The following is a 26171-nucleotide window of genomic DNA, read 5'->3' on the forward strand; positions in this document are numbered from 1 at the left end:
GTGAACGCCCCTGAACCACAGACTGTGAAAAGGTGCGACGTCCCATAGGTGAGTTACTACCGAGTAAGACGTAAAAACGAGAAGCCGCCACCAGGACCCCCATGACCCCCGTTCGCGGGATTCGGGAACGACCCTCTCCTGCACAGCCACGCGGCCACCCCACGAGGGCAGCCAAGGCACGCGCCCTCACCTTCTCGGGGTCCCGCTCGTTGTCTCCGTCCTCGTCCTGGTCGCCTCGCTCCTCTCTCCTGGGCTCCTCGCCCCCTCCCTCAGGGGCAGCGGTGACGGTGTTCGCTCCAGGCTCTCCCTGCAGGAAGCCGGGCAGCGGGGCTCGAGGAGGCAACTGGCACCCGGGACAGGGTGTCCTCTGCGCCCCCAGCCCCGCATCCCGGCCCGGCCTCCCTCAGCACACGGGGCATCCGGTCGGCACCGAAGCGCACGGCCGCCAGGGTGGAGAGGCGGCCAGGCCCGGCCGAGGGGCTGCAGGCGGGGCCGGGGGCCGTTCCTACAGCCACCGGCTGGGCCGGCCCCAACCTCGCCGGTCTGCGCGCCCACGCAACCTTGGGGCGGACAGCCCGGACGTGCACCCGTGTCTCCAGTGGAGGACCGGGTGGGGCCGGCATGGGCCACCGGGCTCTTACCGGGGCCGGGGCCGGGGCCGCGGCGGGCAGCGGGGCGGTGGACAGCCAGAAATCGAAGTCCTCGCCCTGGAACCACAGGAAGACGTGCTTTCGGTGAAGCAGCAACGCGGGCTCCAGAGGAGCACGGGCGGCGCCGCCCTGACCGGACGCGGCCGCTCCGGCTCCGCGGGGACCCGCGCACGGCGAGACCGGGCGGCACCTCCCGCCCTACCGGCGCCACGGCGGGCAGCCCCGGGGCGATGCGGCGTTCAGCGTGGGGGACTGCGGGGCCCCTGCACCCGGCTGCCCGCGCCCACCTCCTTCTCCTGCTTCCTCTTCTCCTTCTTCTCTCGCTCTTTCTCTCTGTGCTGCTTCTCTTTCTTCCTGGGCTTTTTCATCTTCTTCTCCACGACAGGGACGTCCTCCTTTTCGGGGGACTTGGTAGTCTCGGCGTTTCTGTGCTTCTGGACGGGCAGCCTCTCGCTGTCGGCCAGGGGCCTGGGGGCAGGCGGGTGCGTCACGGCGAGCACTTGACGGGGACACAGGAAACAGGACGGCCCGGCTCCGCCCCCGTGCTTACCTGTCCAGGTCGACGTCCAGGGCCCTGTAAGGGTCGTTGGGGTCTTTGTCGTCCTCGTCGCTGGGGAGAGCGTTCTGAGGGGAGAGAGAAAGCGCATCCAGTCCGTCCGGCCCGAGCCCCCCGGGGTCTGCGAAGCCAGGGGCCCCCCGAGAACGCCAGTGACGGGAGGGCCCGCCCGAGCGTGGCCCCGGAGCGGCGGGCGGTGGTGCCCGCGGGATACCTGCCCGTGGAGGGAACCCGCTCCCCGCCCGTCGTGGCCCCAGCGGGCCGACCTCAGGCATCTCCTCGGTGACGATGTCCACCCGCTGCGCCGGGGCGATGTCCTCGTCGCTCTCTGTGTGCAGCGAGCTGTGGCGCCGCGGCTTGCCCCTCTTGTCCTTGTCCCTCTTCTTCCTCCGCCTCCTGTCCTTCTCCAGCCTCTGCCGGTGGTCTCTCTCCTCCTGCAACTTCACGTACTGGTCCGACACGGGCATCCCTGCAGGCGTGCGCCCCACGGTGCTCAGCGCCGCCCTGGCCCCGAGAGCCACGTGCGGGAGGGTGGCCCCTGGGGGCTCAGCAGGGCGAGCGGCCCACGGCCCACCATGGTCTGCGCTAAAAGGGGGCGAGGGAGCTCACAGGGGCTGCCACCGTGGCTGCCCGGGAGCAGGCGGAGGCTTTCCGAGTGCGGACGTGCGGGCGCGCGGCGGCGGGGGTGGGGGTGGCGGTGGGGGCGCGGCAGGGTCCGGGGAGAAACGAGGCGGCGCCAGCATGGAGAGGCTGGGGCCCTTGGCGTGTACCCCCCCACTCACCCTCCAGTCTGGAACCTACTCCAGCCAAGGACGCAGGAGGGGGCAGGTCCGGGGCTGGTAAGGCTGGCCCTCGGCAGCATCCGGGACCCAGACTCGGGCCCCCACCCCCTCGCTCATGGGTTCCCGGGGCTCACACCGCCTGTGCCAATACTTGCCTGGCACTTTCAGGGGCACCGAGAGGTCTATCTGCACCACGGGTATATGTTCCACTCCGGGCATGTCCTGGTACCGCTGGAGAAGCAAGCAGTGAGCGTTACCGGGCAGGACGCACGGACAGACGGAGACGCCCGAGGTGGGGCCACGGCCCAGGATGACACACGCACGCAGCCGGCGGTGTGCGGGACCCCTGCAAATGCGACGGGGCATCCTGGGGAGCACAGCCCCCTAAAGACTGGGGAACGGTCCGTCAGCACCAACAGGCACAGGGCCGAGGCACAGCTTTCTGTCTGGGTCACCTACTTCGAGTTAGAAAAGTAATGCAGCCCGAACCCCCTGTGAGCGCTAAAATCAAAGTCAGACATCACAGGCGCTGGTGAGGGTGCACGCCAGGTGTGGGCCACCTCGGCCCCTCAGAAAGTTGAGCGGAGCCCAGCGGGGGGAGGACACGGAGGAAGGCAGCAGGCACCACCTGGATTAAGATCTAGAACATTCTAGTCATGTGGAATACCCCACATCCACACCTGCTCCCAGGTCTTGGTGCTCAGACCCACCTGGCAGTTGGGCCACGTGGACCTACTGTGACAACCAAACACTGGCCTGGAGCTGGGGGCCCCTGGTGTCCTCCCGAGAGCGCTGGGGGCCCCTGGTGTCCTCCCGAGAGCGCTGGGGGCCCCTGGTGTCCTCCCGAGAGCGGATGGGGGCGCTGTGGGGCTCGGGGGGAGGGGAGTGTCTCTCAAGGACGACTTGGGGCCAGCCTCACCTTTTGGGGAGATGGGGAACTTTTGATGTAGAAAGGGTTGTTAGCCTGTTCCTGCTTCCGGGCTTCTCGACGCTGCAGGGACAGGATTCGAAGTGCAAGTCAGTGAATGCACGTGGAACAGACCCTCCCTTCCAGGCACGGACTGCGTCCATGTTCCAGGCCCCAGGCGGGCCCGGAATGCCCCAGTACTTTACTGGTGGCCCTTGACCAATAGGGAGACCGCAGCAGGAACAAGTGGGGGGACAGCAAGAGCTCAGAAAAGACCCCAGGATGTGGAGATGGCCTTCTGCTTCAAGGATGTGAGCTCAGAGAGGTTGGGTGAGCTGTCTGAGGTCGCTCAGTAACAAAGAAGAGCTGAGCTGGGGGTCAGATCACACTGCCTGAAGGCTCAGCCTGCAGATGGGCAGGAGGAGAGCAGGACAGGCCACAAGGGGACCCCTTTTTTCAGGACGATAAGGCATGGTGTGGTGGGGAGCTGAGGGGATGCAGTATCTCTGGACTTTTCTGAGCTGTCTGAATGCTGCATGTTGTCATAAAACCCTCCACCGGAGGGGCGCCTGCAGGGCTCAGTGCGTTGAGCATCTGACTTCGGCTCAGCTCACAATCTCACAATTCATGAGTTCGAGCCCCGCGTCAGGCTCTGTGCTGACAGCTCAGAGCCTGGAACCTGTTTCAGATTCTGTCTCTCTCTGTCTTTCTGCCCCTCTCCCACTCACGCTGTCCCAGTCTCTCTCTCCCAGCTGGATGATAAACATTAAGAAAAAACATTTTTTTTTTAACCTTTATTAATTTTTGAGACAGAGAGAGAGAGAGAGAGAGACAGAGCACGAATGGGGGAGGGGCAGAGAGCAAGGGAGACACAGAATCAGAAGCAGGCTCCAGGCTCTGAGCCGTCAGCCCAGAGCCTGACGCGGGGCTCGAACTCACGGACCGCGAGGTCGTGACCTGAGCCGAAGTCGGATCCTTAACCGACTGAGCCACCCAGGCACCCCAAGAAAAAACATTTTTTAAAGTAGAATAAAATCTTCCAAGGGCGCGGCCTGGGTGGCTCAGTCGGTTAAGCGTCCAACTTTGGCTCAGCTCACGATATCACGGTCTGGGAGTTCGAGCCCTACGTTGGGCTCTGTGCTGACAGCTCAGAGCCTGGAGCTGCTTCAGAGTCTGTGCCTCCCTTTCTCTCTGCCCTCCCCCGCTCATGCACATGAGCACATGCACTCTCTCTCTCTCTCTCTTTCTCTACCCCCAAGATAACCATTAAAAAAAATTTTTTTTAAATAAAAGACAATAAAACCCTCCACCCGGAAGGCACGAGTGAAACCCCCTGCATGCCAAACCAGGCCCCATGACTCTCTCTGAGGAGCTCAGGCCTTAAGAGAAACCACTTCTCATTTGCACAAAACCCAACCCAGACCTCCCAGGATGGCTCAGTGCTCCCCTGAGGGTACTGGGACAAAGCTCAGATCGGACAGGACAGGAACGTGCTCAGCCACCTGGGGGCTCAGGGTCCAGGGTCTGCTCTGAGCGAGGCCGTCCGCCCCGGAGGCCCCAGTGGGAACAAAGCCCGGCCTCCCCGCACCCGGTGCTCACCCGGGCCAGCTCCTCCTCCTCTGCCTCCGGCTGCCGCTGCTTGGCATGGCGCTGCTCCTCGTCGTGGAAGATGGCCTTGGGCTTCTCGTCCTCAGACTCGCTGTCCGAGGGCGGCTCATTGATCCAAGCGTCCAGGTCCAGGCTGTAAGATGCAGGGAGGTCACAAGGCAGCTCCAGCCCGAGTGCCAGCCTCGCACGCTCATGGGGCAGATGAGACAGGGACACCCCTGTCCTCTCGGAGACGAGGACGCAAAAGCTAGGCCGCCACTCGAGATCATGGCTGCCCAGTGAGAGTCTGCGGGCCCCTCGTGACCCTCCTTGTGTTCTGGGGACCCCGTGCCGGCTCATCATACCCGGTATCTGTAGGCAAGGGCTGCCCCGTCTACTTCCGGGGGGCGGCAGCTGGGACAGGGACACCAGTCAAGACCCCACTGTGGTTCTTTCACTGCTCTTCCTGCCATCCTGGCCCATGTCCTCTGACAGGCCGCGCAGCTCACCCTTCGGGAACTGGAACCTTCTTCTGCGCCTTGGGAGCCACTGGGTTCAGCTCTCCAGCAAAGAGAGCACTCACTTCTTCTGCTACCGGCACGTCCTTGGCCTGAAGCTTCTGGATGTGCTTGACCAGCTGCAAGACGCAGGACGCCTGAGGAGACCACAGGGGAGCCACAGTTTGGTCACGGAGTACTGGCCCTGTCGGCCACTTGGCGCCCTAGTGCATTGCCCAGCCCAGGAGAGTGGCTGCCTCTCGTCTGACCCTGCTGAGAACGTCTAGGAGGCACCGAGAGCAGCACAAGAGTGGGCTCGGTTAAGTGTCCGGTTTCCGCTCGGGCCCTGGTCTCAAGGCTGGTGAGTTCAAGCCCCACATCGGGCTATCTGCTGTCCACATAGAGCCTGCTTTACTTCCTCCGTCCCCTCTCTCTCTGCGCCCCTCTGCTGTGCGCATGCGCTCTCTCAAAACAAATAAACGTTAAGAAAATATACACGTGTGTGCGTACACACCAACGGCACCGAGAGAAGCCACGGGCCACACAGAAGCACCCGGGGAGGAAGATACCAGCCCCGGCCGCCGTGTCAGTCTGCAGGAGACAAAGACTGAAACGGGCCCCCAAACAAGACGGAGTCACAAGCAGAGACAGCACTGTCCTCCGAGACCCAGACAACCCGAAACGGCAACTTCCAGGAGGCACCGGGCGCCGCCGTGCTGCCCGTCCTCTGCGGACTCCGACCTGGGACTCGGCTCGAGTGCGGCTCCCAGCCGGACGCAGGGCTCGAGGCCGGGGCACTGAACGCTTCTGTGAGGTCTGGATAACTGAGAGCCCTCCGCTGCCCCCGGGGCACCAGAAACGGCCACCCCGAGCTCCCTCCCACCCGCCTGCTGTATGCAGCACGTGCCAGACCGGTCTCCCCGCAGCAAGCAGCCCGGTCCCCGGCCACCCGCCACCCCACCCAGGAACCTGCTGCCAACCGGCTTGATTCCGCCACTTCCCTTGCAGGCCGGCACCTCCCACTCGTTCTTTCTCTCACGACCTGCCCCCTTCTCGCTGCACTCCACCCGCGGAGGACCAACCGGGGCCTCCCCCGCCGCGGGGGCCCAGAACCCGCCCACATCCCCGGGGCCGGGAGGGAGCCCCGGAAAGCAGATTTCTCCCAAGATGCCCTCTGGGAAAGGCGAAGCCGGCCACAAACGAGAGACGCAGGCTCTTCCGGAGGCAGACCCCCGAGAAACGCTCACCCGCTCCTGGACCTCCAGGTCCGCGCTCTGCACAAACTGGGGCAGCCGCTCCACCATGAGCTGGGTGACGTCCTGGGCCGCCTCCGGCTCCGCCGCCTGCTCCTTCTGCTGCAGGATGGACGCGTAGAGCTTGACCACGTTCTGCACGTACACGGCCTGGATGTGGCCGGGTAGGGTAGTGACTTTAGGCCGCAGCATGGCCTCGAGGGTCTGCTGGGGCTCCTGCAGGTGCCTGCGGACAAGAAGGGCCCGATGAGCAGGCCGCCCCGCCACAGGGGTCACGTGGGCGCTCCCCCATCCCCAGGCACCAGGGCAGATGGACAGGACTCTAGGGAAGAAGCCACAGCAACGACGGGACGACGACGGAGTAGCAGCACAAAAAAAAAAAAAAAAAAAAAACCCACGAAAAGAAAACAAAACCAGCTCGACAGCATCGTTGTGGCGACAGAACATCCGCGGCTGCGACGGGCAGGAAGAAGAGGACACCGGAGACAAACCCCATCACCCCGGGCCACGCCGTGACCGGCTCCTCGCTGGGGCTCATGGTCGGAAATGTGCACTTAAAGCCGCGCTGTCCCCAGAGACAGCGGCCCAGGAAGGGGGCCCTGGGGCAGCCGCCAGGGAACCGGGGACGCGGGTCGACCGGCACGCCTCTCCCTGGGGAGCGCACTCACTCGGAGAACTCCCCGCAGATCCAGGCGGCCGCGTAGAGCACCTCGCAGATGCCGTTGCGCTGGGTGCTGCTGGCCACCAGGTGGGCGCTGTCGAGCAGCGCGGACATCTGCGACACGGCGAACTTGCGGATGGCCTTCACGCGGATGGCCACGTCCAGCATCTGCGCGGCGATGAGGTGGCCGTGGCGGGTGCCTTCCAGCCGGGTCAGCTCCACCAGGACGCTGATGTACCTGCGGGAGGGAGCCCTTGAGGAGCGCGCTCCACACCGGCGCCCGCCCCCCGGGGCTGTGGGGCACGGACCACTGGAAGTTGGTGATGTGCTGATAGTTGCACTGGCTGCAGATGTCGATGATCTTGGTGAGCAGCTCATCGCGGTAGGTCGTGCCCTCGGCCTTGTCCACGTGGCTCATCAGCTTTTTGACGATCTCCACCAGGTTCTTCTTGGACACCTGGGGGGAGGGGAGGAGCCGGTGAGGGAGGAGCCCGGGGACGGGTGTGGGGAGCGGGGAGCACAGACCGGGGCGGGGCACACACCATTCCGTACAGGAGGTCGAGGGCCCGCAGGCGGATGGACTCGTCCTTGTCGTCCAGACACTGCAGGACGAGGTCCTTGTGGGCCTGCACGGACTTGGGGTGCGTCCTGAGGATCTTGGACATGGCCAGCAGGCCCAGGTATTTCACTGTGGAGACGGCGAGACACCGTTAGCACGGACGCGCCTTCACAGCCCTCGGGGCCTGTGCGGAGACAGCGACGATGTGGACGCCGCCAGGACGGGCCGCACGCTGGCCCCCGGGTGTCCTCAACAGTGGGTGCTGCAGGCCAGGTGACCTCCCGCATGCCGGGCGCCACTGTCTCCCCCTGAGCAACCCACACACGGGGTCGCCGAAGCAGGGCAGTGAAGCGCGGGCCTCCACGGGCCAGGTCCCAACAGAGCCTGTTTCTGTAAAAGCCTCGCGCGAGCACGTGGCCCGTGGTCACGACGGTGGGGGCGACGGGGCCCTGTCTGGCCCTTCGCGGGACAGGTCCGGCAGCCCCTGCTGCCAACAGATCTGGACTGAAAACGTGGAGCCAGTGCTCCCGGGCCCTCAGGAGCCCCTGACGCTCCGGTCCGGGCTCCGGGGCGCGTGACAGGCCAGAAGCCCTGATGGAGCATGTCTACAGAACACGCAGGCGCGCGAGCAAGGCCAACGGGGGAGCCAGCCCCCCTGGACGGTCCCGGGGAGGCCTCAGGCAGGAGACATCAGTGAGGCTCCGGGCCTCATCCTGAAGCTCTCCTCTGACTGCCCCCCCCCCTCCCCTCCGAATGCGTCTCCCCAGCAGCCCACTCAGCTCCACGCTGGAACTGGGGCTCGGGGACCTCGCCCGGGTCGCACCCCCCCAGGGGCGTGGCCACACGACCCACAGTCTCAAACCCCGCCAGCTGAACGCGGGAGGGGCCGTCACCACTGAGCCACACACTGAGACGGCCGCGCACGAGGGCAGCGGGCAGGGGCCGCGGCCAAGCGGAGAAAGACTGGCTTCTTTAAAACGCTGCCAAAGCCCGCGGCACCCCGCGCACACTGGGGGGCACAGCGGAAGAGTCCCAGCGCCTGTGCTCGTGCGGGATCGAGAGCCCCAGCGCCACACAGGCTCCGGGCGCAGGTACAAAGAGGAACTCACAGTTCTGGTCGGAGTCTTCTATCAATATCCTCAATTTCTGGACACAAAGCTGCAGAGGGGAAGGCGAGTGTTGGTCACGCCTCTGAGACAACGGTGACTCCCATGACCCCAGGCCTGCCTCGCGCCCTGGTCCCGCTCACAGGTCCTGGGACCAGGAGGGGCAGGGGGACACCCGGCTCCACTCCACGTGACAGGAGGGCGGCCTGTGGGCTCCAACAGGGACATAGTTTGGGGACCGCCCACGTACACACTCCCGGGGCACGAACGTGTGTTCCCCTTGCTCCCTTGTCAACTCCATAGACGCGCGTTGCACGGGGCCTGGTGCAGGGCACGGCGCGTCAGGATAGTCAGGGGGGTGGGGGGGGCGTACCTGGATGCTGGCGCTGTGGTTCGGCATGCCGGAGGACAGGGAGATGAGCACTGAAACAGAAAACCTCGTCTCAGGGACTCGCTGGTCCTCGCCCCATGTCCTCTGGGGGCGTCGGTCGGGGCGCCACATAGCACGGGCACGCCTGGCACTCTCCCAGGACAGGCCGGCTTATGAGACCGCGTCTGGAACCTGACTCCGGGGCTCCCGCCGCCCTTGCCGGCGGGGGGCTCGTGTCCCGGAGCTGTCTGTGCAGACAGGAGTTTTGGGCCGAGGACCTGCTCCCCTCCTGGGGTCTGGGGTCTCTGCCCGAGCCCGGCAGAGGCGCCTGCTGACCGACCCCCCGGTGAGAACCTGGGCGCTGGGTCTCTGTGGCCAAGAACACAGAGAGCCCCGAGGCAGGCACCCCCGTCCAGGGCAATTTCCAGAGCCTGCTCCACCCCCACCTGAGACCCACGACCCTGCAACGTGCCAGGCCCGCCCTGGCCTACTCCTCCCAGATCTCCTGCCCGTCACCAAGGGTAGCTCTGATCCTGCCACACCTCGGTTTCCCCCATCGACCCCTCCAGACACAGAGAAACCTCTCCACGTTCTGCGTCGGCTGCCTCTGGGTGCCAGCCTGCCCCAATGCCCACCCGCCCGCCCTCCCTTTCTGCTAGTGTCACTGAGCCTCTGAACACCCACGGCCCACGCAGTTCCAATCACAAAGTGTAGACCCTGGGCCAGCCTCCTGTGAATGAATTTCAGGGTGTCCCCGGGGCTGTGGAGAGGGACCAGAAGGCTGCCTTCCCAAAAGCTTTGGCCAGATAATCAGGCAGAGAGCAGGTGAACCCATGGGCCACTACATCCAGGAAAAAGTGACCCAGACGGCAGACTAGGACACGGCCAGCCGGCCTGGGGGCGACTCTGGCTCCGCCAAACACAGCAGGTGGAGGGGCAGACGCACCCCCCAGCGCTCTGTGTGGCCCGCAGCCGGGCTCAAGCCAGGGAAGCGCCTTCCGATCCCGCCCTGTGAAACCTTCCCGTGGTAGGTTCTGTGCTCGAGAGTTCACGGGGGACGGCACGGGGCCGGAGCCTCGTTCTAGAATACTCAGGAAGGAGAGTCTTGCTGGCAGGGGAGGTGCATGGCCGAGGGCGGCAGGACGCGGCACTGGAGGCCGGAGACGGGCAGGGGCCCTGGGCGCATGTGTCCCACGGCCGGTTGTGGCCCCCGGGGGTCCCGATGGGGGAGGGCGGGCCCCTCACCTGCGATGACGGTGTTCACGCACTCGTACAGAAGGGACATGGCGGATGTGCTGGCGGAGGAAGAGCAGAGGGTGAGGACTGGGAGGCCCGAGGCGGAGGCAGGCCTGGTGGCCCCGCACGCTCCCATCGCCTGGGTCCGCGGCAGTCCCCGGGGGACACTAGCCTCCCTTTCTAACCGCCGGCGGTGACCTCTGATGTCCCCAGAGCCCGTTTTGGGATGTCCGTGAGGGAATGCCACCTGCCCTAAATGTCTCTCCGGACCTGGGACGGCCCCCTGCCCCGCCTCAGGGGCCCACACACAGGTGGGCACGGCACAGACGTCCGTGGCCCCAGTGCTTCCCCTGGGGGCGTCCAGTACGGCCCAGGGTGACACCCAAGGGCAGGCACCAGGTGCGTCTACTCCACTCTGACATCCTCTGAGGTGACGCTCTTGATCCCGAGTCACCTAAACCTGACAGCGTGGCCGCCACCCGTCCCAGAGAACAGGGGCCATCAGCCCGTCCACACCATCGTCACGAGACTCGTGGCTTCCTGTTAATCCCCTCTGAAGACCACAGAGCCGCACCACATGCAAAGATGCCTGTTGTTTAAAACCGAAGATGCTCTGAGCCCAAGGCCTCACGCAGGGCACGTGGTGCTAGGTCTGATGGGGCCACGAAACCCCCGTTCCTCCCGTCGCCCATCCTCCCAGGTCCCCTGGAGAGCAGATCTCTGGTGCCATCTGCCACTCAGCGTCCGTGATTCAAGCGCAGGCACCCCGAGTGGAGTGGGAGCTCTTGCAACATTCCGGAACCGGCCAGAGACCCAGCCAGAGGGCCAGGGCCTACTGCTGAGCTAGGGGTCTTCCCTCCTTTTGTTTTCACTGGTGCTGTTTCCAAAACGGACTCACAGCCCCCAGTGTCCCGGGGGGGCCGGCACGAGCCTCGGTGGCACAGCTCACGGTCCGGAGCCAAGTCCCATGGCGTGTGTTTGCTTCTTGCCACCAAGACTCTCCCCGGGTCCCCCCGAGGGCCCAGAGGGGGCATGGGGCTGCGTGCGGCAGACGAGGTCACGTGGGGGTCGAGGGCTCACCTGTGGATCAGGTTGGTGAGAGGCTCGATCAGCTTCTTGCCCAACCTTGGCTCCAAGGGGGTCAGAGCACCAAACTAGGGACGACAGAAGCCGGGGGGTCACTCGTGGCAGGAACAGAACCGTGCGGACTCCGACCCGCGCCCACACGCCCAGGGGACTCTTAGGACAGGCCGGGGCCGTTTTGTGTGGCGAGGAAGGAAAGGTAAGGAGGGATACTCGCCAGTTTGATAATCTTGATGAGGACCCAGTTGTTGGTTGAGGAGGTCATCAGCTTGAAGAACAGGGGGGCAAGGGAAAGGTAGTTTTTGGGGTTACGCCTGGCCAGTTCACAGATGACGTTGACTGCGGCCGACTGGACCCCTGTGAAATAAGGGGGTGTCCCATCAGCAAGGGAGTCCCTCTGCAGCAGTTAAGAGTCTCGACCACACGGGGAGGTGCAGCCTTCTCGAGGAGGGGCGTCCTCCTCAGGCTGGTCCCCCCAAGCGCAGGGAGCCCTGCTCTGTGCCTGGCACACCGCCCATCACCTGTGGGCCGGGTTGAAGTATCAGTCACGTCAGGGTTAGGCTCCCAGCGGCCAAGGCCAAGGCAACAGACACGGCCCGTCGCCTGAGTCTGTGGGCTGCTCCCCTGCAGGTCCCAAGGAACTCCGGGCTCAGGACACCCACCACGCCTGTTGCCTCGCTCCCACTTTCCTACCAAAACTTCCCACGGCCCGTGATTCTCCTGAAGACAAGGCAGGCTCTCCCGAGAGACAAGCTGGGACCTGCCTTGTGTCACAGAAGCCACCTGACACTGCTCTCAACGCGGGAAGGATTTATAGAGGACAAGTAGGCACGAGCCCCGTGGTGGGGACCGGGGCCGAGACACCGGCATCAAGTCATGAGCGCTAAGGTGTGAACAGACAGCGGGCACTCCCCAGTGTGGGGACGGCGGGGGTCTACTGAGAGGCTGGAAAAAGGGCAGCCCAGCGGCAAGGGGACACCCAGCACCCAGAGCTCGGCGCCTAAACCCCACACCAACAAACGGGGCCAGGCTCCTTGGGGAAATGGCGGGTTCCAGGCCAGAGCACGGGAAGCAGGTGCCAGAAGGGAAGGAGGCGCTGTCTGGAGAGATCCCAGGACGCGAGACCGGGACCCAGTGCCCCTTCAACGCTTTCCTTGCAGCATCCTGCACCAGGGGCTCACAGATGCCACGGAGCCCTGCGCCCCCAGCCACCCCCTCGCCAATCGACAAACCGGGATCGGGGTCCTCCAGCTTCTCCTTCAGGCGGGGGAACGCGGGGCGTAGGGACTCGGGGTACTTCAGGAACACTTTGTACATGATCAGGACAGCCTTCTTCCGAATGTACGGCTTGGTGTGCGACATCTGCAGGGACAGAGGTCCGGTCAGCCTCCCCGCCACACCGCTACTCTCCCGGCGCCGGCCCTGCTCACCTCCCCCGCTGCCCCTGTCGCCCTCCCCGCACCCACCCAGCTCACCTGTCCTGCTCACCTGTCCTGCATCTGCCCGAGTCTCCCCTCCATCACCCGAAGGAAAGCCCTCTCTCCAGCTCATCTGGTTTCTGGCCTCCAAGCCAGGCCTGCTCACCTGCTCCACTGCCCCCAGCCCAGGGGTCACATGATAGTGTCGTGGACAGAACTGAAACCTGCTTCCCTGTGCCTGTGACCCCAGGCCCGCCCTCCGAGGCAGAGACCCTTGTCATACACTGGCTGGAACCCGATGAGGGACAGACAGAGGGACGGGGCCCTGAACTGGAAAGCAAGCCTCTGCCTCACGAGCCTCCAGCTGCCGAGGCCCGTTCCCACAGCAGGGTGCCAGGGCCCCCTCCACACGTGACCGTCTCGGACTCTTATCCTTTCGGGACTCTGCTCTGGCCAGAAAGGCCTCCTGCCTCCGACGCGCATGGGCCCCGGGGACCTTGCCCCGAGAGAGCTCCCAGCCCCACGACCCAGCACCGTCTGGGCCGGAAGGGCAGAACTCTTGCTCCGGCTCTCGAGAGCCACCAGGGACACGATGTGAACGAGTGGGCGGGGCCGAGTGTGGGCAAAGTCAGTTACGACTGGGCCAGCTGCATGGGGCAGGGCCGAGGCGCACCGGCCCCCTTTCTAGAAGCTGCTGGCACACACAGTCTGAGACCACAGGCTGAGACTGATCCATCCACACGGCAAACAGGCTGACCTGGACGGATGGACCTGTCCGGGGGGAACGCAGCCGCCCTTCTGGTCTGCCCAGATAAAACCGGATGGGAAAAGGCCTCCCAATTAGCTGAAGATTCAGGTGTACGGCTGGTGCCCCTGAGGACCACGATTTCTAAGAGGACATCTGCGTTTTAGAAAGATGCTTCGACAGCCTAGAGAGGAGCCCTGGGTAGGGTCCTGGCCCTTCAGGTGGACCGAACCACCGGAAGTCAAGTTGTGGCCAGAAGAGAACACAGCATCAGGGGTGGAGCCGGAAGAACCACGCTAACCACGTGCAGGGCCTGCTGCCACAACTGCCACGGCCACCACCGGGCAGGGAGGCGGTAAGTGGCAGGGACGCGCCGGAGGACGTGGGCGCTCGCCCCGGGCCCCGGGCAGGGCCAGTGAAAGAAGGTGACGAAGGGATGTAAGGGTGGAGACAGCCGGAGCCCGGGGCCCCACCAGTGAGGGGGTGGGGGACACGGCAACCCGGTCCCCCGTGTCTTCCGGGGGAACCCGGCCCACTCCCACGTGCCCGAGTGTCCCTGGTATGACTGTTAACCTCCATTTTCCAGGCACCTGGACGGACCAAGTCACGTCACGGGGCAAAGGCCAAGGGGGTCGGGTACTCTCGCAAACTCACCAGTGTCATGATGTCGTTGGCCAAGTCTCTGGCAAGATCTGGGGTAACAAAACAGGACAGGCCAGTCAGTGCAACGCCAGTGTCGTACTGGCTGGGGCTGCTCAGGTCCTGGAAAGGGAAGGAGGAGGGTCAGCGGGCAGGTGCCACCCGGGCATCACGGGCTCCCGGCCTGCAGTCTGGGGCTGTGCCTGTCTGAGGAGTAGCGAGCAGCAGCCCATTCTGGGACTGTCCCCGAAGAGCTGGGACGGTGGGAGAGCCGTCCCCACCCCGCTGGGCACAGAGGCCCACGGCAGGCACCGCCCTCCGCACAGACACAGCCCGGCGTCCCAGGGCCGTGACCACAGGCGGGGCCGAGCCTGTACCAGTGCCCGGCTCGCGAGCTGCCCGCCTGTTTGTGATCCCCGACGTGAGGGGAAGGCAAGTCCGGCCGGCCCTAACCGCCCCTAACCGCCCCCCAGGCCTGTGGCGGGGGTCCCCAGAGCAGAACCAGGGGCCACTCCTCCGGCCCCGCCCAAAGGCACGGCACCTACGGCCCAAGGTTCATGTTTCGGGCCGGCAGCTGCCAGAGGCCTCTGGTTACACAGCGCAGAAGGGCCCGGCCTCCACGCCAGGGAAGCATCGTCTGTGCCAGAAACCTGCCCTGGGGATGCTTTCCTAAGGAACCCCCCAAACCCCATCTATACGTGGTAAAAACAGACTGAGAAGCATTTTAGGAGTTGACCTTCCAGACTGTGGGGACAACCTGAAGAGGCCAACTTCGGAAACCCACTCCAGCCCAGGCTGACGGGACGGAACCAAGGGGGAGCCCAGGCCCTGGACGGCCAGGCTCCTACTTCAGCGAGACTTACGCGGGGCTTTTCAGAGATAGAAGTTTCTGGGGAGGACGCTTGCGTCACCATTAAGTGGGAGGAGCCCCAGCCGAGGGGACGGGGGTGGGGCCGGTCTGCGGAAGCCGTGTTTCAGAAGTCACGGGTTTATTTAAATGACACACGTGGGGGGGCTCAGTCGGTTCAATGTCCAACTCTTCATTTCGGCCCAGGTTGTGATCTCATGGGTTTGTGAGATCAGGCCCCATGTCGGGCTCTGTGCTGACAGCAGAGACCTAAGCGACCCGCCTCTAGCACATGTCCACGCGGAGATGTCTGAACGGAGGTCCTTACAAAGGGGTGGGTGGGGGCACGGCTGCGTCCTGGCACCGGGCCAGAGACCGTTCTCGCCGGGCGGGTGGGCTGGCACCTGGGGCTCCAAGCAGCCGGAGCCCCCCCCCCCCCAATAGGCTCCCCCAGTGGCCGCTCCCAGCTGGGCTTGCCCCTCGAGGCCCCGTGGCATCCGCTTCCGCCATGCAACCTGACCACCGCTACCTCCTCACGACCACGGGCTCGCGTGCTCAGACCAGTGGCCTGGCCCACGCCAAGCGCCCACACACACCCCGGCCAGGAGCCCGGCCCGGGTCACCGGGTGCCCCCGCGAGGCCGACCGCAACTCACGGGGTCCGGCCCGCAAACCCCACCGCCGGTGAGCTCTGCCTCTCCCTGACACCCCCTCACTACTGCACAAAAGACGCTCGAAGCTCTGCGGCCGAGGAAGAAAGTTACCACTCGGTGATCTTCGAGACTAAGACACAAAAACTTACACCTGACTGAGATGTGTACGCAGCGTGACTAAAAGGGCCCGCGGGCAGGGAGGCCCCTGCGGGAAGGGCGTGCAGCCCCGAGGAGCACTCCCAGAGGGACAGGGGCCTGAGACAGCCCTCCAACTCCCAGAGGACCCCCCCCCGCTCCACTGGGGCAGGGAAGGGGCACGTCTGGCAACCTCCAGCCTCGCCACTGCCCGAGGGCAGAGAGACGGGCCCGCCACACCACTCCTGGGCGTCTCCTGCCGATGCCGCGGCCACATTCGCGAGCCATGGGCTTGCGAGGGGGGTCACGACGGCGAGAGCTTGTGGGCCTCGCTGCTTTCGACTCGCCGCTCGTTCGGAGCAGAAAAGCCAGCGTGGAGGATACTACGGGGACAGGGTGACTCGAGGGCACTCGGTGAGGGCCAAGGACGGCCTACCTTGCGGATCTGGTTCGTCGTCAGCATGATGACGTCGGTCCCCTCGTGAAAGCACTGGGAAGCAGCGAGGTAGCCGATCCGCTGTGAGTCAGACACAGGGCGTCACACACGAGGCAGGGGCCGGGCGCCCTGGGGAGAAGCCCCCAGGCCGCCCCCCGAGCTCTGTGCCAAGCAGCCCCCTGGTCAGGCAGTGACAGCCTGCGGCTGGCCGCTGGAACACTGGTGGGTGGGTGCCAGAAAGTCATTCTAGGAGGAGGAGGAGGAGGAAACTGCTCCTGAGTTCCAGACCCGGCCTTTGAAATGCAAGTTCTCATAAGGTCCGCCAGACCAGCCGGTCCTCTCCCCAGCATGTGTCCTGACAGCCTCCTGGGCAGCCAGGAGCTCCCTTTACGATCGAATCCGTAAGTCATCACAAGCACTGGGTTTTCTTAGCACTCGGGTCCCTCTGCCAGGCTGACGCAGACACCTACGTCACACTGGCACACGGACGAGACGCCCTCGTACACGTGCAGAGCGCCTCCCGATTTTGGCAACACAACATTTTGTTTCTTCACCGAGAGTAACCCGTGGGCAGGATGACGGTGTCCTTCAGAGGGAGCGCGGGACTGACCCAGGCAGTGACCCTTAGGCGGGGCGCGAGGCCCTGGGGACCTGGAAATGGTCTCAGCTGCCCGGCTGGTGAGACCCCAGGAAAACTACGGAATGCCCTCAACTGGGCCACACAGACGGCCGATCGCTTTTCAGAATATTTACGAGTTATGATATCGAGTGAGGAGGAGGCGCTCCAGATCCCTCACAAGCAGGACCCCTGCGAGGTGAAGGAAAACGCTCAGAAAGGACCACGAGGCCCTGGGGCCAGGTGACAAGTGGTGGCCTCTGTGCAAGACCGTCAGCGCTTTCTCGTTTTTTGGACAGTTACACATTTATCTTTACTGGCGTTAAAAAATACAGGGCACCAGGGTGGCTCAGTCAGTTGAGCATCTGACTTCAACTGAGGTCATGATCTCACGGTTCATGGGTTTGAGCCCCGCATCTGGCTGGCTGCTGTCAGCTCAGAGCCTGCTTCAGATCCACTGCCCACCCCCCCCCCCCGCCCCTCCCCTGTGCACACGCTTTCTCTCAAAAATAAACACTAAAAATAAGATACACAGACATAACCCTACGGACCCATCATTTCACTGACATTCCTCAAAGTTGAAAAAGGAAATCACACAAATGGCATTAACAAATAACATGACAAACATGAGCTGGTGATGTTTGAGGCGTGGAGATTTGCTTGGAACAGGCCGCTCGTGTCCCACACTCTGTTTCTGCGTGGCCCCCGGCCACGGACACCCTCACCCTCTGCAACCACGCGGTTCAGGTCTCAAAGCAAGCTCGCCCGCCTCACCTTGAACGTGAACTTGGAGGCGCTCATCACTTCTATGATGTTGAAGGCAGCCCAGCTGATGTCATAGCCCAACATTTGTAACTGTTGAAGAGACAGGCCCAGTGATTTTCACTCACACGCCGAGGCTTGAGCCCAACGTCCAACATTCTGTCTCAGCTCCTATGGGACCGCCACACGCTTCCCGAACAGGCGGGCCTCTCCACGCACACACCCCGGGGCATTTCATTTCTTCTTCTGACGGGCTTGCCTTCCCATTGAAAACCACAGGACCACGTTAATCACAAACACAGGACGAAGGCCTGTGGTTGAAATACTCGCGTCCAGGAGTACTGGTAAAAATTCCCCACACCCCCGAAGTGACGAGGCGCCCCTGGCAAGCCTTCCACCTCCCTTCTGACCAGCAGAGGGGCCAGAAGAGGGGGGCCTGGCCCAGGCCAGGCGGGGCCCGCCATGCCCCGAGCCCCAGGGTCGTCGCGGCGTGCCTTCCCTCAACTTTGTGCCAAGGCCGGCGCCTGGGGATGACGGCGTCAATGTCTGGCAGGCGGGTAGAAGCGGACGGTGGACGGATAAACGGGTGGACAGAAGGACGGATGGAGGGATGGTGGAGTCCACAACCCGCCTGACGGCGTCGGGGTTGGGGGGGGCTCCGCCCGAGCAAACGGTCCGCGGTACTTACGTAGGTCAGCTTGCAGACCGCGTTGGCTTTTACTGCAATGTTGTCCTGCTTCAGCTCTTGCTTGATTTCATCAATGCACTGAGAGATATACTTTGCCTAAAAGGGAAGCAGACAGCGTTGGAAAATCCCAAGGGTCTAAAACGGTCAAGAAAGCAGGCAAACGCAAGAGGCCGCCCGCCGTGCGATTCCGCTGGCGTGCAACACCCCGAGCAGGCACATCCACACACACAGGAAGCAGGCCGGTGGGTGTCGGGGGCTGGGGTGACACGGTGCTCTGAAGCTCCCTGCGGTGACGGCTGCCCGACTCCTGAACGCACCGGCGAGAAACCGCACGGGTGACTCGTACAGCACGCGAGCGTCTAATAGAGCTGGCACTTAAAGAAGCCGCTTCGGCAAGACGCCCGGGGGTCCCTCAGTCCTGAGAGGACACGACGACGGCGAGAGCCGGACTCCCTGCCACGGAAGCAGGTGCCGCAACACGTTATTCCCTTTTCGCAACTTGTGTGCACAGCTGACGTTTCCCTCCTCTTTCTTTTTAAGCACTGTCTGCACTCGACGTGGGGCTTAACTCGCAGCCCCGAGACCAAGACTGCTATCTATGCCCTCTTCTCATTGAGCCGTCCAGGCGCCCCCTCGCGGTGGTTTTCTGTGTCGCCACGCTTTAAAAGTTAAAAAAGAACTTCAACACAGAACAACACTGAGACACGGGGTCCTCTAGTTTTAACAGCGCGCACTGAGACTCGCACAAGGCCCGGAAGTAACCCCCAGGTCCCGCCGTCCACCCGCTGACGCCGGCTGCTCGACACCCAGCTCTCCCGTCCGGTCCTGCCCTGGCGGCAGCGAGCTCGTCTGGGCGTCTCCGTGGCGCCCGCTGGCTTCTCTCAACGGGCACCATGTCGGGGCTCGTGCCGCGGTAGCACAGGGTCTGTGCCTTGCTCTGTCTCCCCCCCACACACGTAGGCCACCTCGTGTTTATCCGTTTGAAGGATGGACACTTGCAAACTGCCCGCCTTTTCCACTCCAGGAGTCACGCCGCAGGGGTTGCGGGGACACGGTCTGAGGATTCCCTCGGGCTTCCTCGCTGATTCGGCACGTCTACCACTCAAACGGGCTCGACCCGAAGCAGCACTAACACGCGAAGTCAAGAGCCACTGGTGTGCCCCTCTGGGGGGGGGGGGGGAGGGGGGGGGGGGGCAAGGCTCCTTTCACCCCTGCCCCGAAGAGGCCTCAGAGAGGAGCCACGAAGCGAGGGGCCACCGCAGGGCTCGGAACGAGTTTGTCGGGTCAGTGCCCCAGCCCCGCACGTGCCCAGCACTCCATGCAGCACGAGGAGCCTCGCGTCTGTCACGTGGCCAACAGCAACCACCACTCGGATGTGCCCAGTTGGGCACCTGCCGGCAGGACTCAGTGGTCAGCCCCTGGATGCCGTCCCCAGGGTGACCGCATCCCGAGAGACCAGGGTGGCAAGCCCATGGCGGACTCCTGCTCCAAGTGTCCTGTACGCTGGCTGTGCACCCTGCACTCCCGTCCCCCGAGGCCACACCCCGCTCGGCCCCAAGACGCTCCTCTGCCTGAAGCACAGGCTCCTGGGGACAGGAGCCATCGGAGCCCTCTCTCAGCCAGAGAAGAGTTCATGAATATTTTACGATCGAGAGTCGGTGCAATGGAGCAAGTGTCACTGTATCCTTCCAACAGGCTTCCAGTTACTAAATCCCACTTGGGAATCTTCACTTGCTGTCCCTGCACACAGATGGCCCTTCCTGCATCCTGGATCATGACCGTTAACCATTTAAAAGGGGAAAAAATAGGGGGCTGTCTGGCTGAATGGGTGGGGCATCCAACTCTTGATCCCAGGGTCGAGAGTTCAAGCCCCACACTGGGCGCGGAGCCTACTCTGAATGAACGAATGGACGAAATGGAATGGACAGGCAGACAGTGACAAGTGTGGGGGGACTCACGCTTACGCACGGAAGACGGGGCCAGGCGATGGCCCGGCAGCGCTCCCAGGCGCGCACTCAAGAACGGGGGGGGGCTGACCGTGCAGTGGCAGGACTCGTGACGGCCCCCAAGCACGAACTCAAATGTTCTGCTGCTGCTGACGCGTTTGCACACAGTCTAGGGACCTCCCCACCCCGGCTTTCGGGAGAGCCAGGCGGAGTCCACTTCTGCCGCCGTCCACGGAGCTCCCATCAGTCCCAGGCTCCCCCAGGTACGGCTTTAAAACGACTATCTGGAGGCACAAAAGCACCGGGTAATGTCTCTCCTGGCTTTTATCTCAAGCACCCCACAGAGCACCCAAGGCCTGGGGCTCCTGCCTTCCAGAACCAGAACACAGGGCAGCTGCCACTCAAGGAAGGAAATCCCAGGGGGCGGGGGACTGGTGGGGGGGCGATGGTGCCCACACGCTAACATAGAAACTCAGCCCGAATCCGAGGCTGACCCCAGAGCTAGGCATGCACGGCACGCTCCAGCTAAAGCAAAAAGAAACGAACACACCGCACCCGCCCCCTGCCCGCAGCGAGGAGGGCAGAGCTGGAGTCTCAGCCCAGACAAAAGCTAACTGCCCCTTAAAGTAACCCTGCCCCCCAGTCAACACGCCTCAGAGAAGATAACACAGTCTGGAGCCTCCAAAAACGTGTCAGTCACAACGTCCAGGATTCGGTCTGAAGCTACTCAAAACCAGAAACGGGACCATGTCACCCGTACCCACGAAAAAGAGACGAGCCACCCACGAACACTGGCCTTGAGGTAGCCCAAAGGATGGAATTAGCACACAAAGGGCTCAGCTCGGCCCCTGTGACCAGAAAAAAGGAGGCGCTCACCAAGAAGGAGAGGAGGAGAAACCTCAGCGAACGCAAGTGGTAGGAAATAAGCCAGCGGAGGTCCTAGAAAGATAATTTCTGAAACAAAGAATGCACGGGGCGGACTGAAGGCAAATGGGAGCTGGAGAGAGAAGTCAGCGCATCTGAAGGTGCGACGATAGTAACCGTCCGGTCTGAAGGGGAGAAAAGTTCGAGAAAAGAGGGGCAGAGCCCCAGGTCTGTGGGACAAGGGCACGCGGCGGGACAGGCACGTAACCGGTGTCCCGGGAAAGGAAGGGTGGGACAGAGAACACATCTGAAACGAGAGCGGCTGAAACTCCCCCACACGTAGTGAGAGATGTCCACGTACAGGTCCAAGAAGCTCAGCACCAACCAACAGAAAACGAAAAGAAAACCACACCCACACATCCCCAAGTCAAACGGCCAAAAACTGAAAATTAGGAGAAAATCTTTACTTATTTATTTATTTAGGTAATCTCTATGCCCAACGCGGTGGGGCTCAAACTCGCAGATCAAGAGCCACGTGCTGCACTGGCTGAACCGGCCAGGCCGATGACATCTGTCCCTGCACCTGGGGGCACTCCCGGGGGGAGGGACACATGAGCCTGCTTGAACTGGAGCTGTGGGTACAGAGGAGGCGCCTGGCTCACGGCCCCTGCACCTGGGAAAGGCAGGGAGGTGACGAAGGACCGGAGAGCACGTGCTCACGCAGGAGGATTCAGTACTGACCTCGAACGGGGTCGCAGCAAGTCGAAGGAAGGAAAGCAGAGCCCCGTGGCCACGTTAATCTCTCATTTACACGCAACATCACTAACAAGGAACAGGCTGGTCAGGGTGGGCGGGCGGGTCGGGATCTGCGTCCAGACAACGCTATTAAAAACATACGTTAGAAAGAGCTTAAAGCCTAAGGTACGAATAGCCACGTATCCTTGACGTTTAGTAAAAAAGAAAGACATCGGACGGGCGAGCCTGATTCGGACTCTCAAACAGCAAACCAAGCACTGAAATGGACGATGCCCTCTCTGCACCTTCTTCGCTAGAGAATTTAATTTCCGACAAAGGACACAAAGTTCCCCTCTACAGGACTCCTCAGGTCTATTGTAAGTAGCCATTTCGACCCTGGCCACCTACCAGGATTCCCTGCAGCACTTTCTCCCCATAAACGCACTGCTGGCGCCGTTATCGACATCCCCACCCAGCACCGAACGTGACGAACCACGGTCCACAGCGGACACGAGGTCACTCCTGGTGCGGCACACCCCGTGGGTTCGGACGAATGTCACGGACACCTGCCCACCACCACGGTGTCGTCCGGAGTAGACCCACGGCCCCGAAACTCCTGTGCTCCTCCCATTCACCCTCCCCCACCCCGGCAGCCGTGCCTCCGTGGTCCTGCCTTGTCCAGAACATCCTGGACTTGGAACCGCCCCGTGTGTCGCCTCCTCAGCCTGGCTTCTGTCACCGAGTGCTGTGCGTCTGAGGCTCCTCCGTGTCTCTGTGTGGCTCGATGGCCCATTTTCAGTGCCGGATGGGCCACGGTCTGTCTGTCACCTGCGTGGGCCATGGTCTGTCAGCTGCGTGGACCAGTTCGTCCATCCGTTCACCTGCTGAAGGGGCAGCACACTTGCTCCAGCCCTTGACGTTTTCACAAGGTTCTCTGGACTGTCCCAAACATGTCAGCTCTGTCCGCGGGCCCCACTGGCTCCCCGGCTCAGGGTCTTGGAGCCCACACCACCCTGTCCACGAGCGTGAGCCCCGGGCCCCTTACTGGCTGAGACCCCCAGAGCCTGGCATGCACGGGATGTTCCGCCGGAGTGTAAATCAGTGTTCCGAGCCACTCGAGTTTCTCAGACCAGAAAATGTCAAGTCCTCACGACAGCTGGGACAGGGTGGGGACGACTTTCTCCACCTTATGAAGAACAACCAGGGTGCTGACCACCATCACCATCATTTCGATACGTTTTAACCCCAAACGTAGGAAACGTCGGTCGGGAAACGAAGGAAGCTGTTCTACCGACCACACTCGAGTGGCAGCAACAACTCAGGACGCCACGCTAGCGTTTTGCCGTGGACGGGCTCCAACGCCCCTGCGGCCAAGAGGAGCCGCGACCACCTCGGGGAGGGCCTCCCGCGACGCCCCAGACCCACTCAGTGCCAGTAACTGGAGACAGTGTGACTCCAGCAGCCTCCCAGCCCCAGCCCTCTCCCCTCCCCCACAGCCAGCCCCCAGCACCCCTCCCCCCCAACCCTGCACACACAACAGGCGGTGCCCGGCAGCCAATCATGGTCGTTCCTGTCACCTTCATGGCCCGCGTCACCCTCGGCTCTCACACAGGACAGAGGACCAAGGGGCACCAAGGTCCACCTAAGGGGCAGGAACGCTATTCAAAACGCTTTGATGCAAACCCACGAAGACAGAAGCAGATCCAGGAGGCTGGGGGAGGGGGTGGGGAAGTATCTGTAGATGGACACGGGTTTCTTTTGGGTGTGACGGAAATGTCCCAAAGTGACATTGTGCTGACAGCTATGCACCGTTTTTTTGGCGACAGAGAGACAGAGAGAGGCAGAGAGGGCGAGAGAGAATCTCAAAGCAGGATCCACGCTTAGGGTGGAGCCCGACACAGAGCTCGATCTCACAACCACGACATCATGACCTGAGCCGAGATCAGCCGGAGCAGCGGCCAGAAGCCGGCGGCAGGGAGCTCGGTGCAGGCAGAAGCAGCAGGGACACGAGTTGAGGTGATAAACTCACCAGCAAAGAGTTCACTCAAAGAACTTCAGGCAATTACGTTAACCGAACTGCGTAACGTGCTATGTGCCATCACCCCGCAACTTAGGAGGACGAGGAGCAAAGCAAATCTGGAAAGCACACCCTCTGAGTCTGCCCGCGAACAGTCTTCCTCGATCGCCACATGCAGGGTGGGTCCCCGCACGACCCGGACCCGGCTGTGACGCCGTCAGGTGGCCACACCGCCTGGTCAGTACAGAGCCCCGTCCACGTGGTCACCCACTCTGAATGACCCCCTCCTCTCGGGCCCGGCTAAGGTACCAAAGCAGCACAGGGAACCCAGGGAAGCACCCGGTCATGGCCGGGTCACGGTCACGTTTACCAGTCGAGTACGTAACAGAGGGTGTGACAAATGACAGACACACACAGGGAGGGCTCCAGGAGGGTCCCGAGTGTAGGAGTGGGCCAGCCGCCGCGTCGCCCTCCCAGCACGGGGATGCTTTCACCAAGACCCTCCCCCAACACACACTTTGGAGAGGTTTGCAGAGGCGTCATCACCCAGGCGGGATAGGTCGTTAATTCAATCCCTGGCCCATCTCCCCTCCCAGAAGATGGCCCACCCAGGAGCCACCAAGTCATCTCATTAGGACGAAAGTCACTCCTGTCACCCAGGAAATGCCGAGAGATCTAGGAGCTCAGGGTCAGGAACAGGGTCAGAGACCAAAAAATAAACGAGGATGTTCCTAGTACTTTTATTGCTTAGGAAATTACAAAGATTTTAGAAGCTCTGCCTAGAGCCAGGGATGAGGACCAAAATATATGTTTCCTTTTTTTTTTTTTTTATTAAGTTTTGTTTAACGTTTATTTTTGAGAGAGAGAGAGAGAGAGAGCGCGAGACCGACTGAGCCACCCAGGAGCTCCGATCTCCAGTATCACAATACCACAAGGTCCAACAACATGGTGACGATGTGGGAAACACAGGGTGCCTGGATAAAGGGAAGAATGTTAGGGAATTCAGGGAGATTTTTCTTATCAGTTTGGGTCAGAGATTCTCCTGGGCAATGTCTGGGGACATCTGTGGTTGTCAGACTGAGGGTGCTCCTGGCCTCGAGTGGGCGGGGCCAGAGATGCTGCTCAACCCCCACAGAGTCTGGGCCAGCCCCCCAGAAAATGATCCAGTCCTGAATGTCAGCAGTGCCGAGGGAGAGATCCTGATTTAGGGTAATGACCAATGTTATTAAAGAAAAGGAAAAAAACTGGGGCACCTGGGTGGCTCCGTCGGTTACGCATCCAACTTCAGCTCAGTTCATGATCTCATGGCTTGTCGGTTCGAGCCCCGTGTCGGGCTCTGTGCTGACAGCTCAGAGCCCGGACCCTGCTTTGGATTCTGTGTCTCCCTTGCTCTCTGGCCCTCTCCCACTTGTTCTCTCCCCCACCCCCCCAAAATAAACAAACATCAAAAAAATTTTTTTTTTTTTTAAGAAAGAACAGGAAAAGAACTCAGTTCAAACTTCGTATCCTTCTGGGCTGATGGCTCGGAGCCTGGAGCCTGTTTCCGATTCTGTGTCTCCCTCTCTCTCTCTGCCCCTCCCCCGTTCATGCTCTGTCTCTCTCTGTCCCAAAAAAAAAAAAAAAAAAAAAAAAAACAAAACTTCGTATCTTTATTCTCCCTAGAAGTCATTAAAACAAAAGGAATTCTCACAGACGGGGTGCCTGCCCTGGGCCAGACGAGATACGTGCTTCAACAACAGTCCCAAGACCAGATCCCATCTTGGTTCTACATGCCCCTCACAGCCTGGCGGGTCCCACAAACCTCCTGGGCTGAACCCCAGGAAACTGCCATCTTTGAGATGAGAAACAACAGAATATGAGCTCTTGCATACAGTTCAGCCTTTTTTTTTTTAACGTTTACTTATTTTTGAGACAGAGAGAGACAGAGCATGAACGGGGGAGGGTCAGAGAGTGGGAGACACAGAATCTGAAACAGACTCCGGACTCTGAGCTGTCAGCACAGAGCCCGACGCGGGGCTCGAACTCACGGACCGCGAGACCATGACCTGGGCCGAAGTCGGCCGCTTAACTGACTGAGCCACCCAGGCGCCCCAGCCTTTTTTTTTTTTTTTTTAATGTTTATTTATTTTTGAGAGAGAGAGACACAGGGTGAACAGGGGAGGGACAGAGAGAGAGAGAGACACAGAATTGGAAGCAGGCTCCAGGTTCCCAGCTGTCAGCACAGAGCCTGACGCAGGGCTCGAACCCACAAACTGTGAGATCATGACCTGAGCTGAAGTCAGACGCTCAACCGACAGGAGTCCCCAGGCCCCTACAGCTCAATCTTAATCCTAGGTTACATCTCATTTCAAAATATTACTCTACACAAACTGAATTTTTGAAGTTCTGAAACACCAGTTAAATGATTTGGAAATGTTCACACCC

The 26171-nt window shown here is 62.0% G+C and overlaps 1 protein-coding gene across 4 annotated transcripts in view; it reads right to left on the reverse strand.

Moving 5' to 3' along the window:
* AP3D1 (adaptor related protein complex 3 subunit delta 1) overlaps positions 1–26171 on the reverse strand; it is a 37084-nt gene that overhangs the window by 7067 nt on the left and 3846 nt on the right. For 2 of the 4 annotated variants that reach the window (XM_047849011.1, XM_047849009.1), the window contains exons 2-24: positions 18186–18281; positions 17510–17590; positions 16120–16200; positions 14065–14172; positions 12480–12609; positions 11465–11604; positions 11245–11318; positions 10174–10223; positions 8932–8981; positions 8562–8610; positions 7436–7581; positions 7202–7350; positions 6901–7131; positions 6227–6458; positions 4992–5137; positions 4495–4636; positions 2908–2979; positions 2144–2219; positions 1473–1675; positions 1201–1274; positions 938–1118; positions 642–707; positions 191–307 (exon numbers count right to left, since the gene is read on the reverse strand). In XM_047849011.1, the coding sequence (XP_047704967.1) occupies positions 191–307; positions 642–707; positions 938–1118; positions 1201–1274; positions 1473–1675; positions 2144–2219; positions 2908–2979; positions 4495–4636; positions 4992–5137; positions 6227–6458; positions 6901–7131; positions 7202–7350; positions 7436–7581; positions 8562–8610; positions 8932–8981; positions 10174–10223; positions 11245–11318; positions 11465–11604; positions 12480–12609; positions 14065–14172; positions 16120–16200; positions 17510–17590; positions 18186–18281 (2694 nt within the window). Of the gene's footprint in view, positions 1–190; positions 308–630; positions 708–937; positions 1119–1200; positions 1275–1472; positions 1676–2143; positions 2220–2907; positions 2980–4494; positions 4637–4991; positions 5138–6226; positions 6459–6900; positions 7132–7201; positions 7351–7435; positions 7582–8561; positions 8611–8931; positions 8982–10173; positions 10224–11244; positions 11319–11464; positions 11605–12479; positions 12610–14064; positions 14173–16119; positions 16201–17509; positions 17591–18185; positions 18282–26171 lie in introns of all 4 variants that reach the window. The other 2 variants (XM_047849013.1, XM_047849012.1) reach the window with 1 other exon arrangement.

This window comes from Prionailurus viverrinus, chromosome A2 (assembly GCF_022837055.1).
Source record: "Prionailurus viverrinus isolate Anna chromosome A2, UM_Priviv_1.0, whole genome shotgun sequence".
NCBI lineage: Eukaryota > Metazoa > Chordata > Mammalia > Carnivora > Felidae > Prionailurus > Prionailurus viverrinus.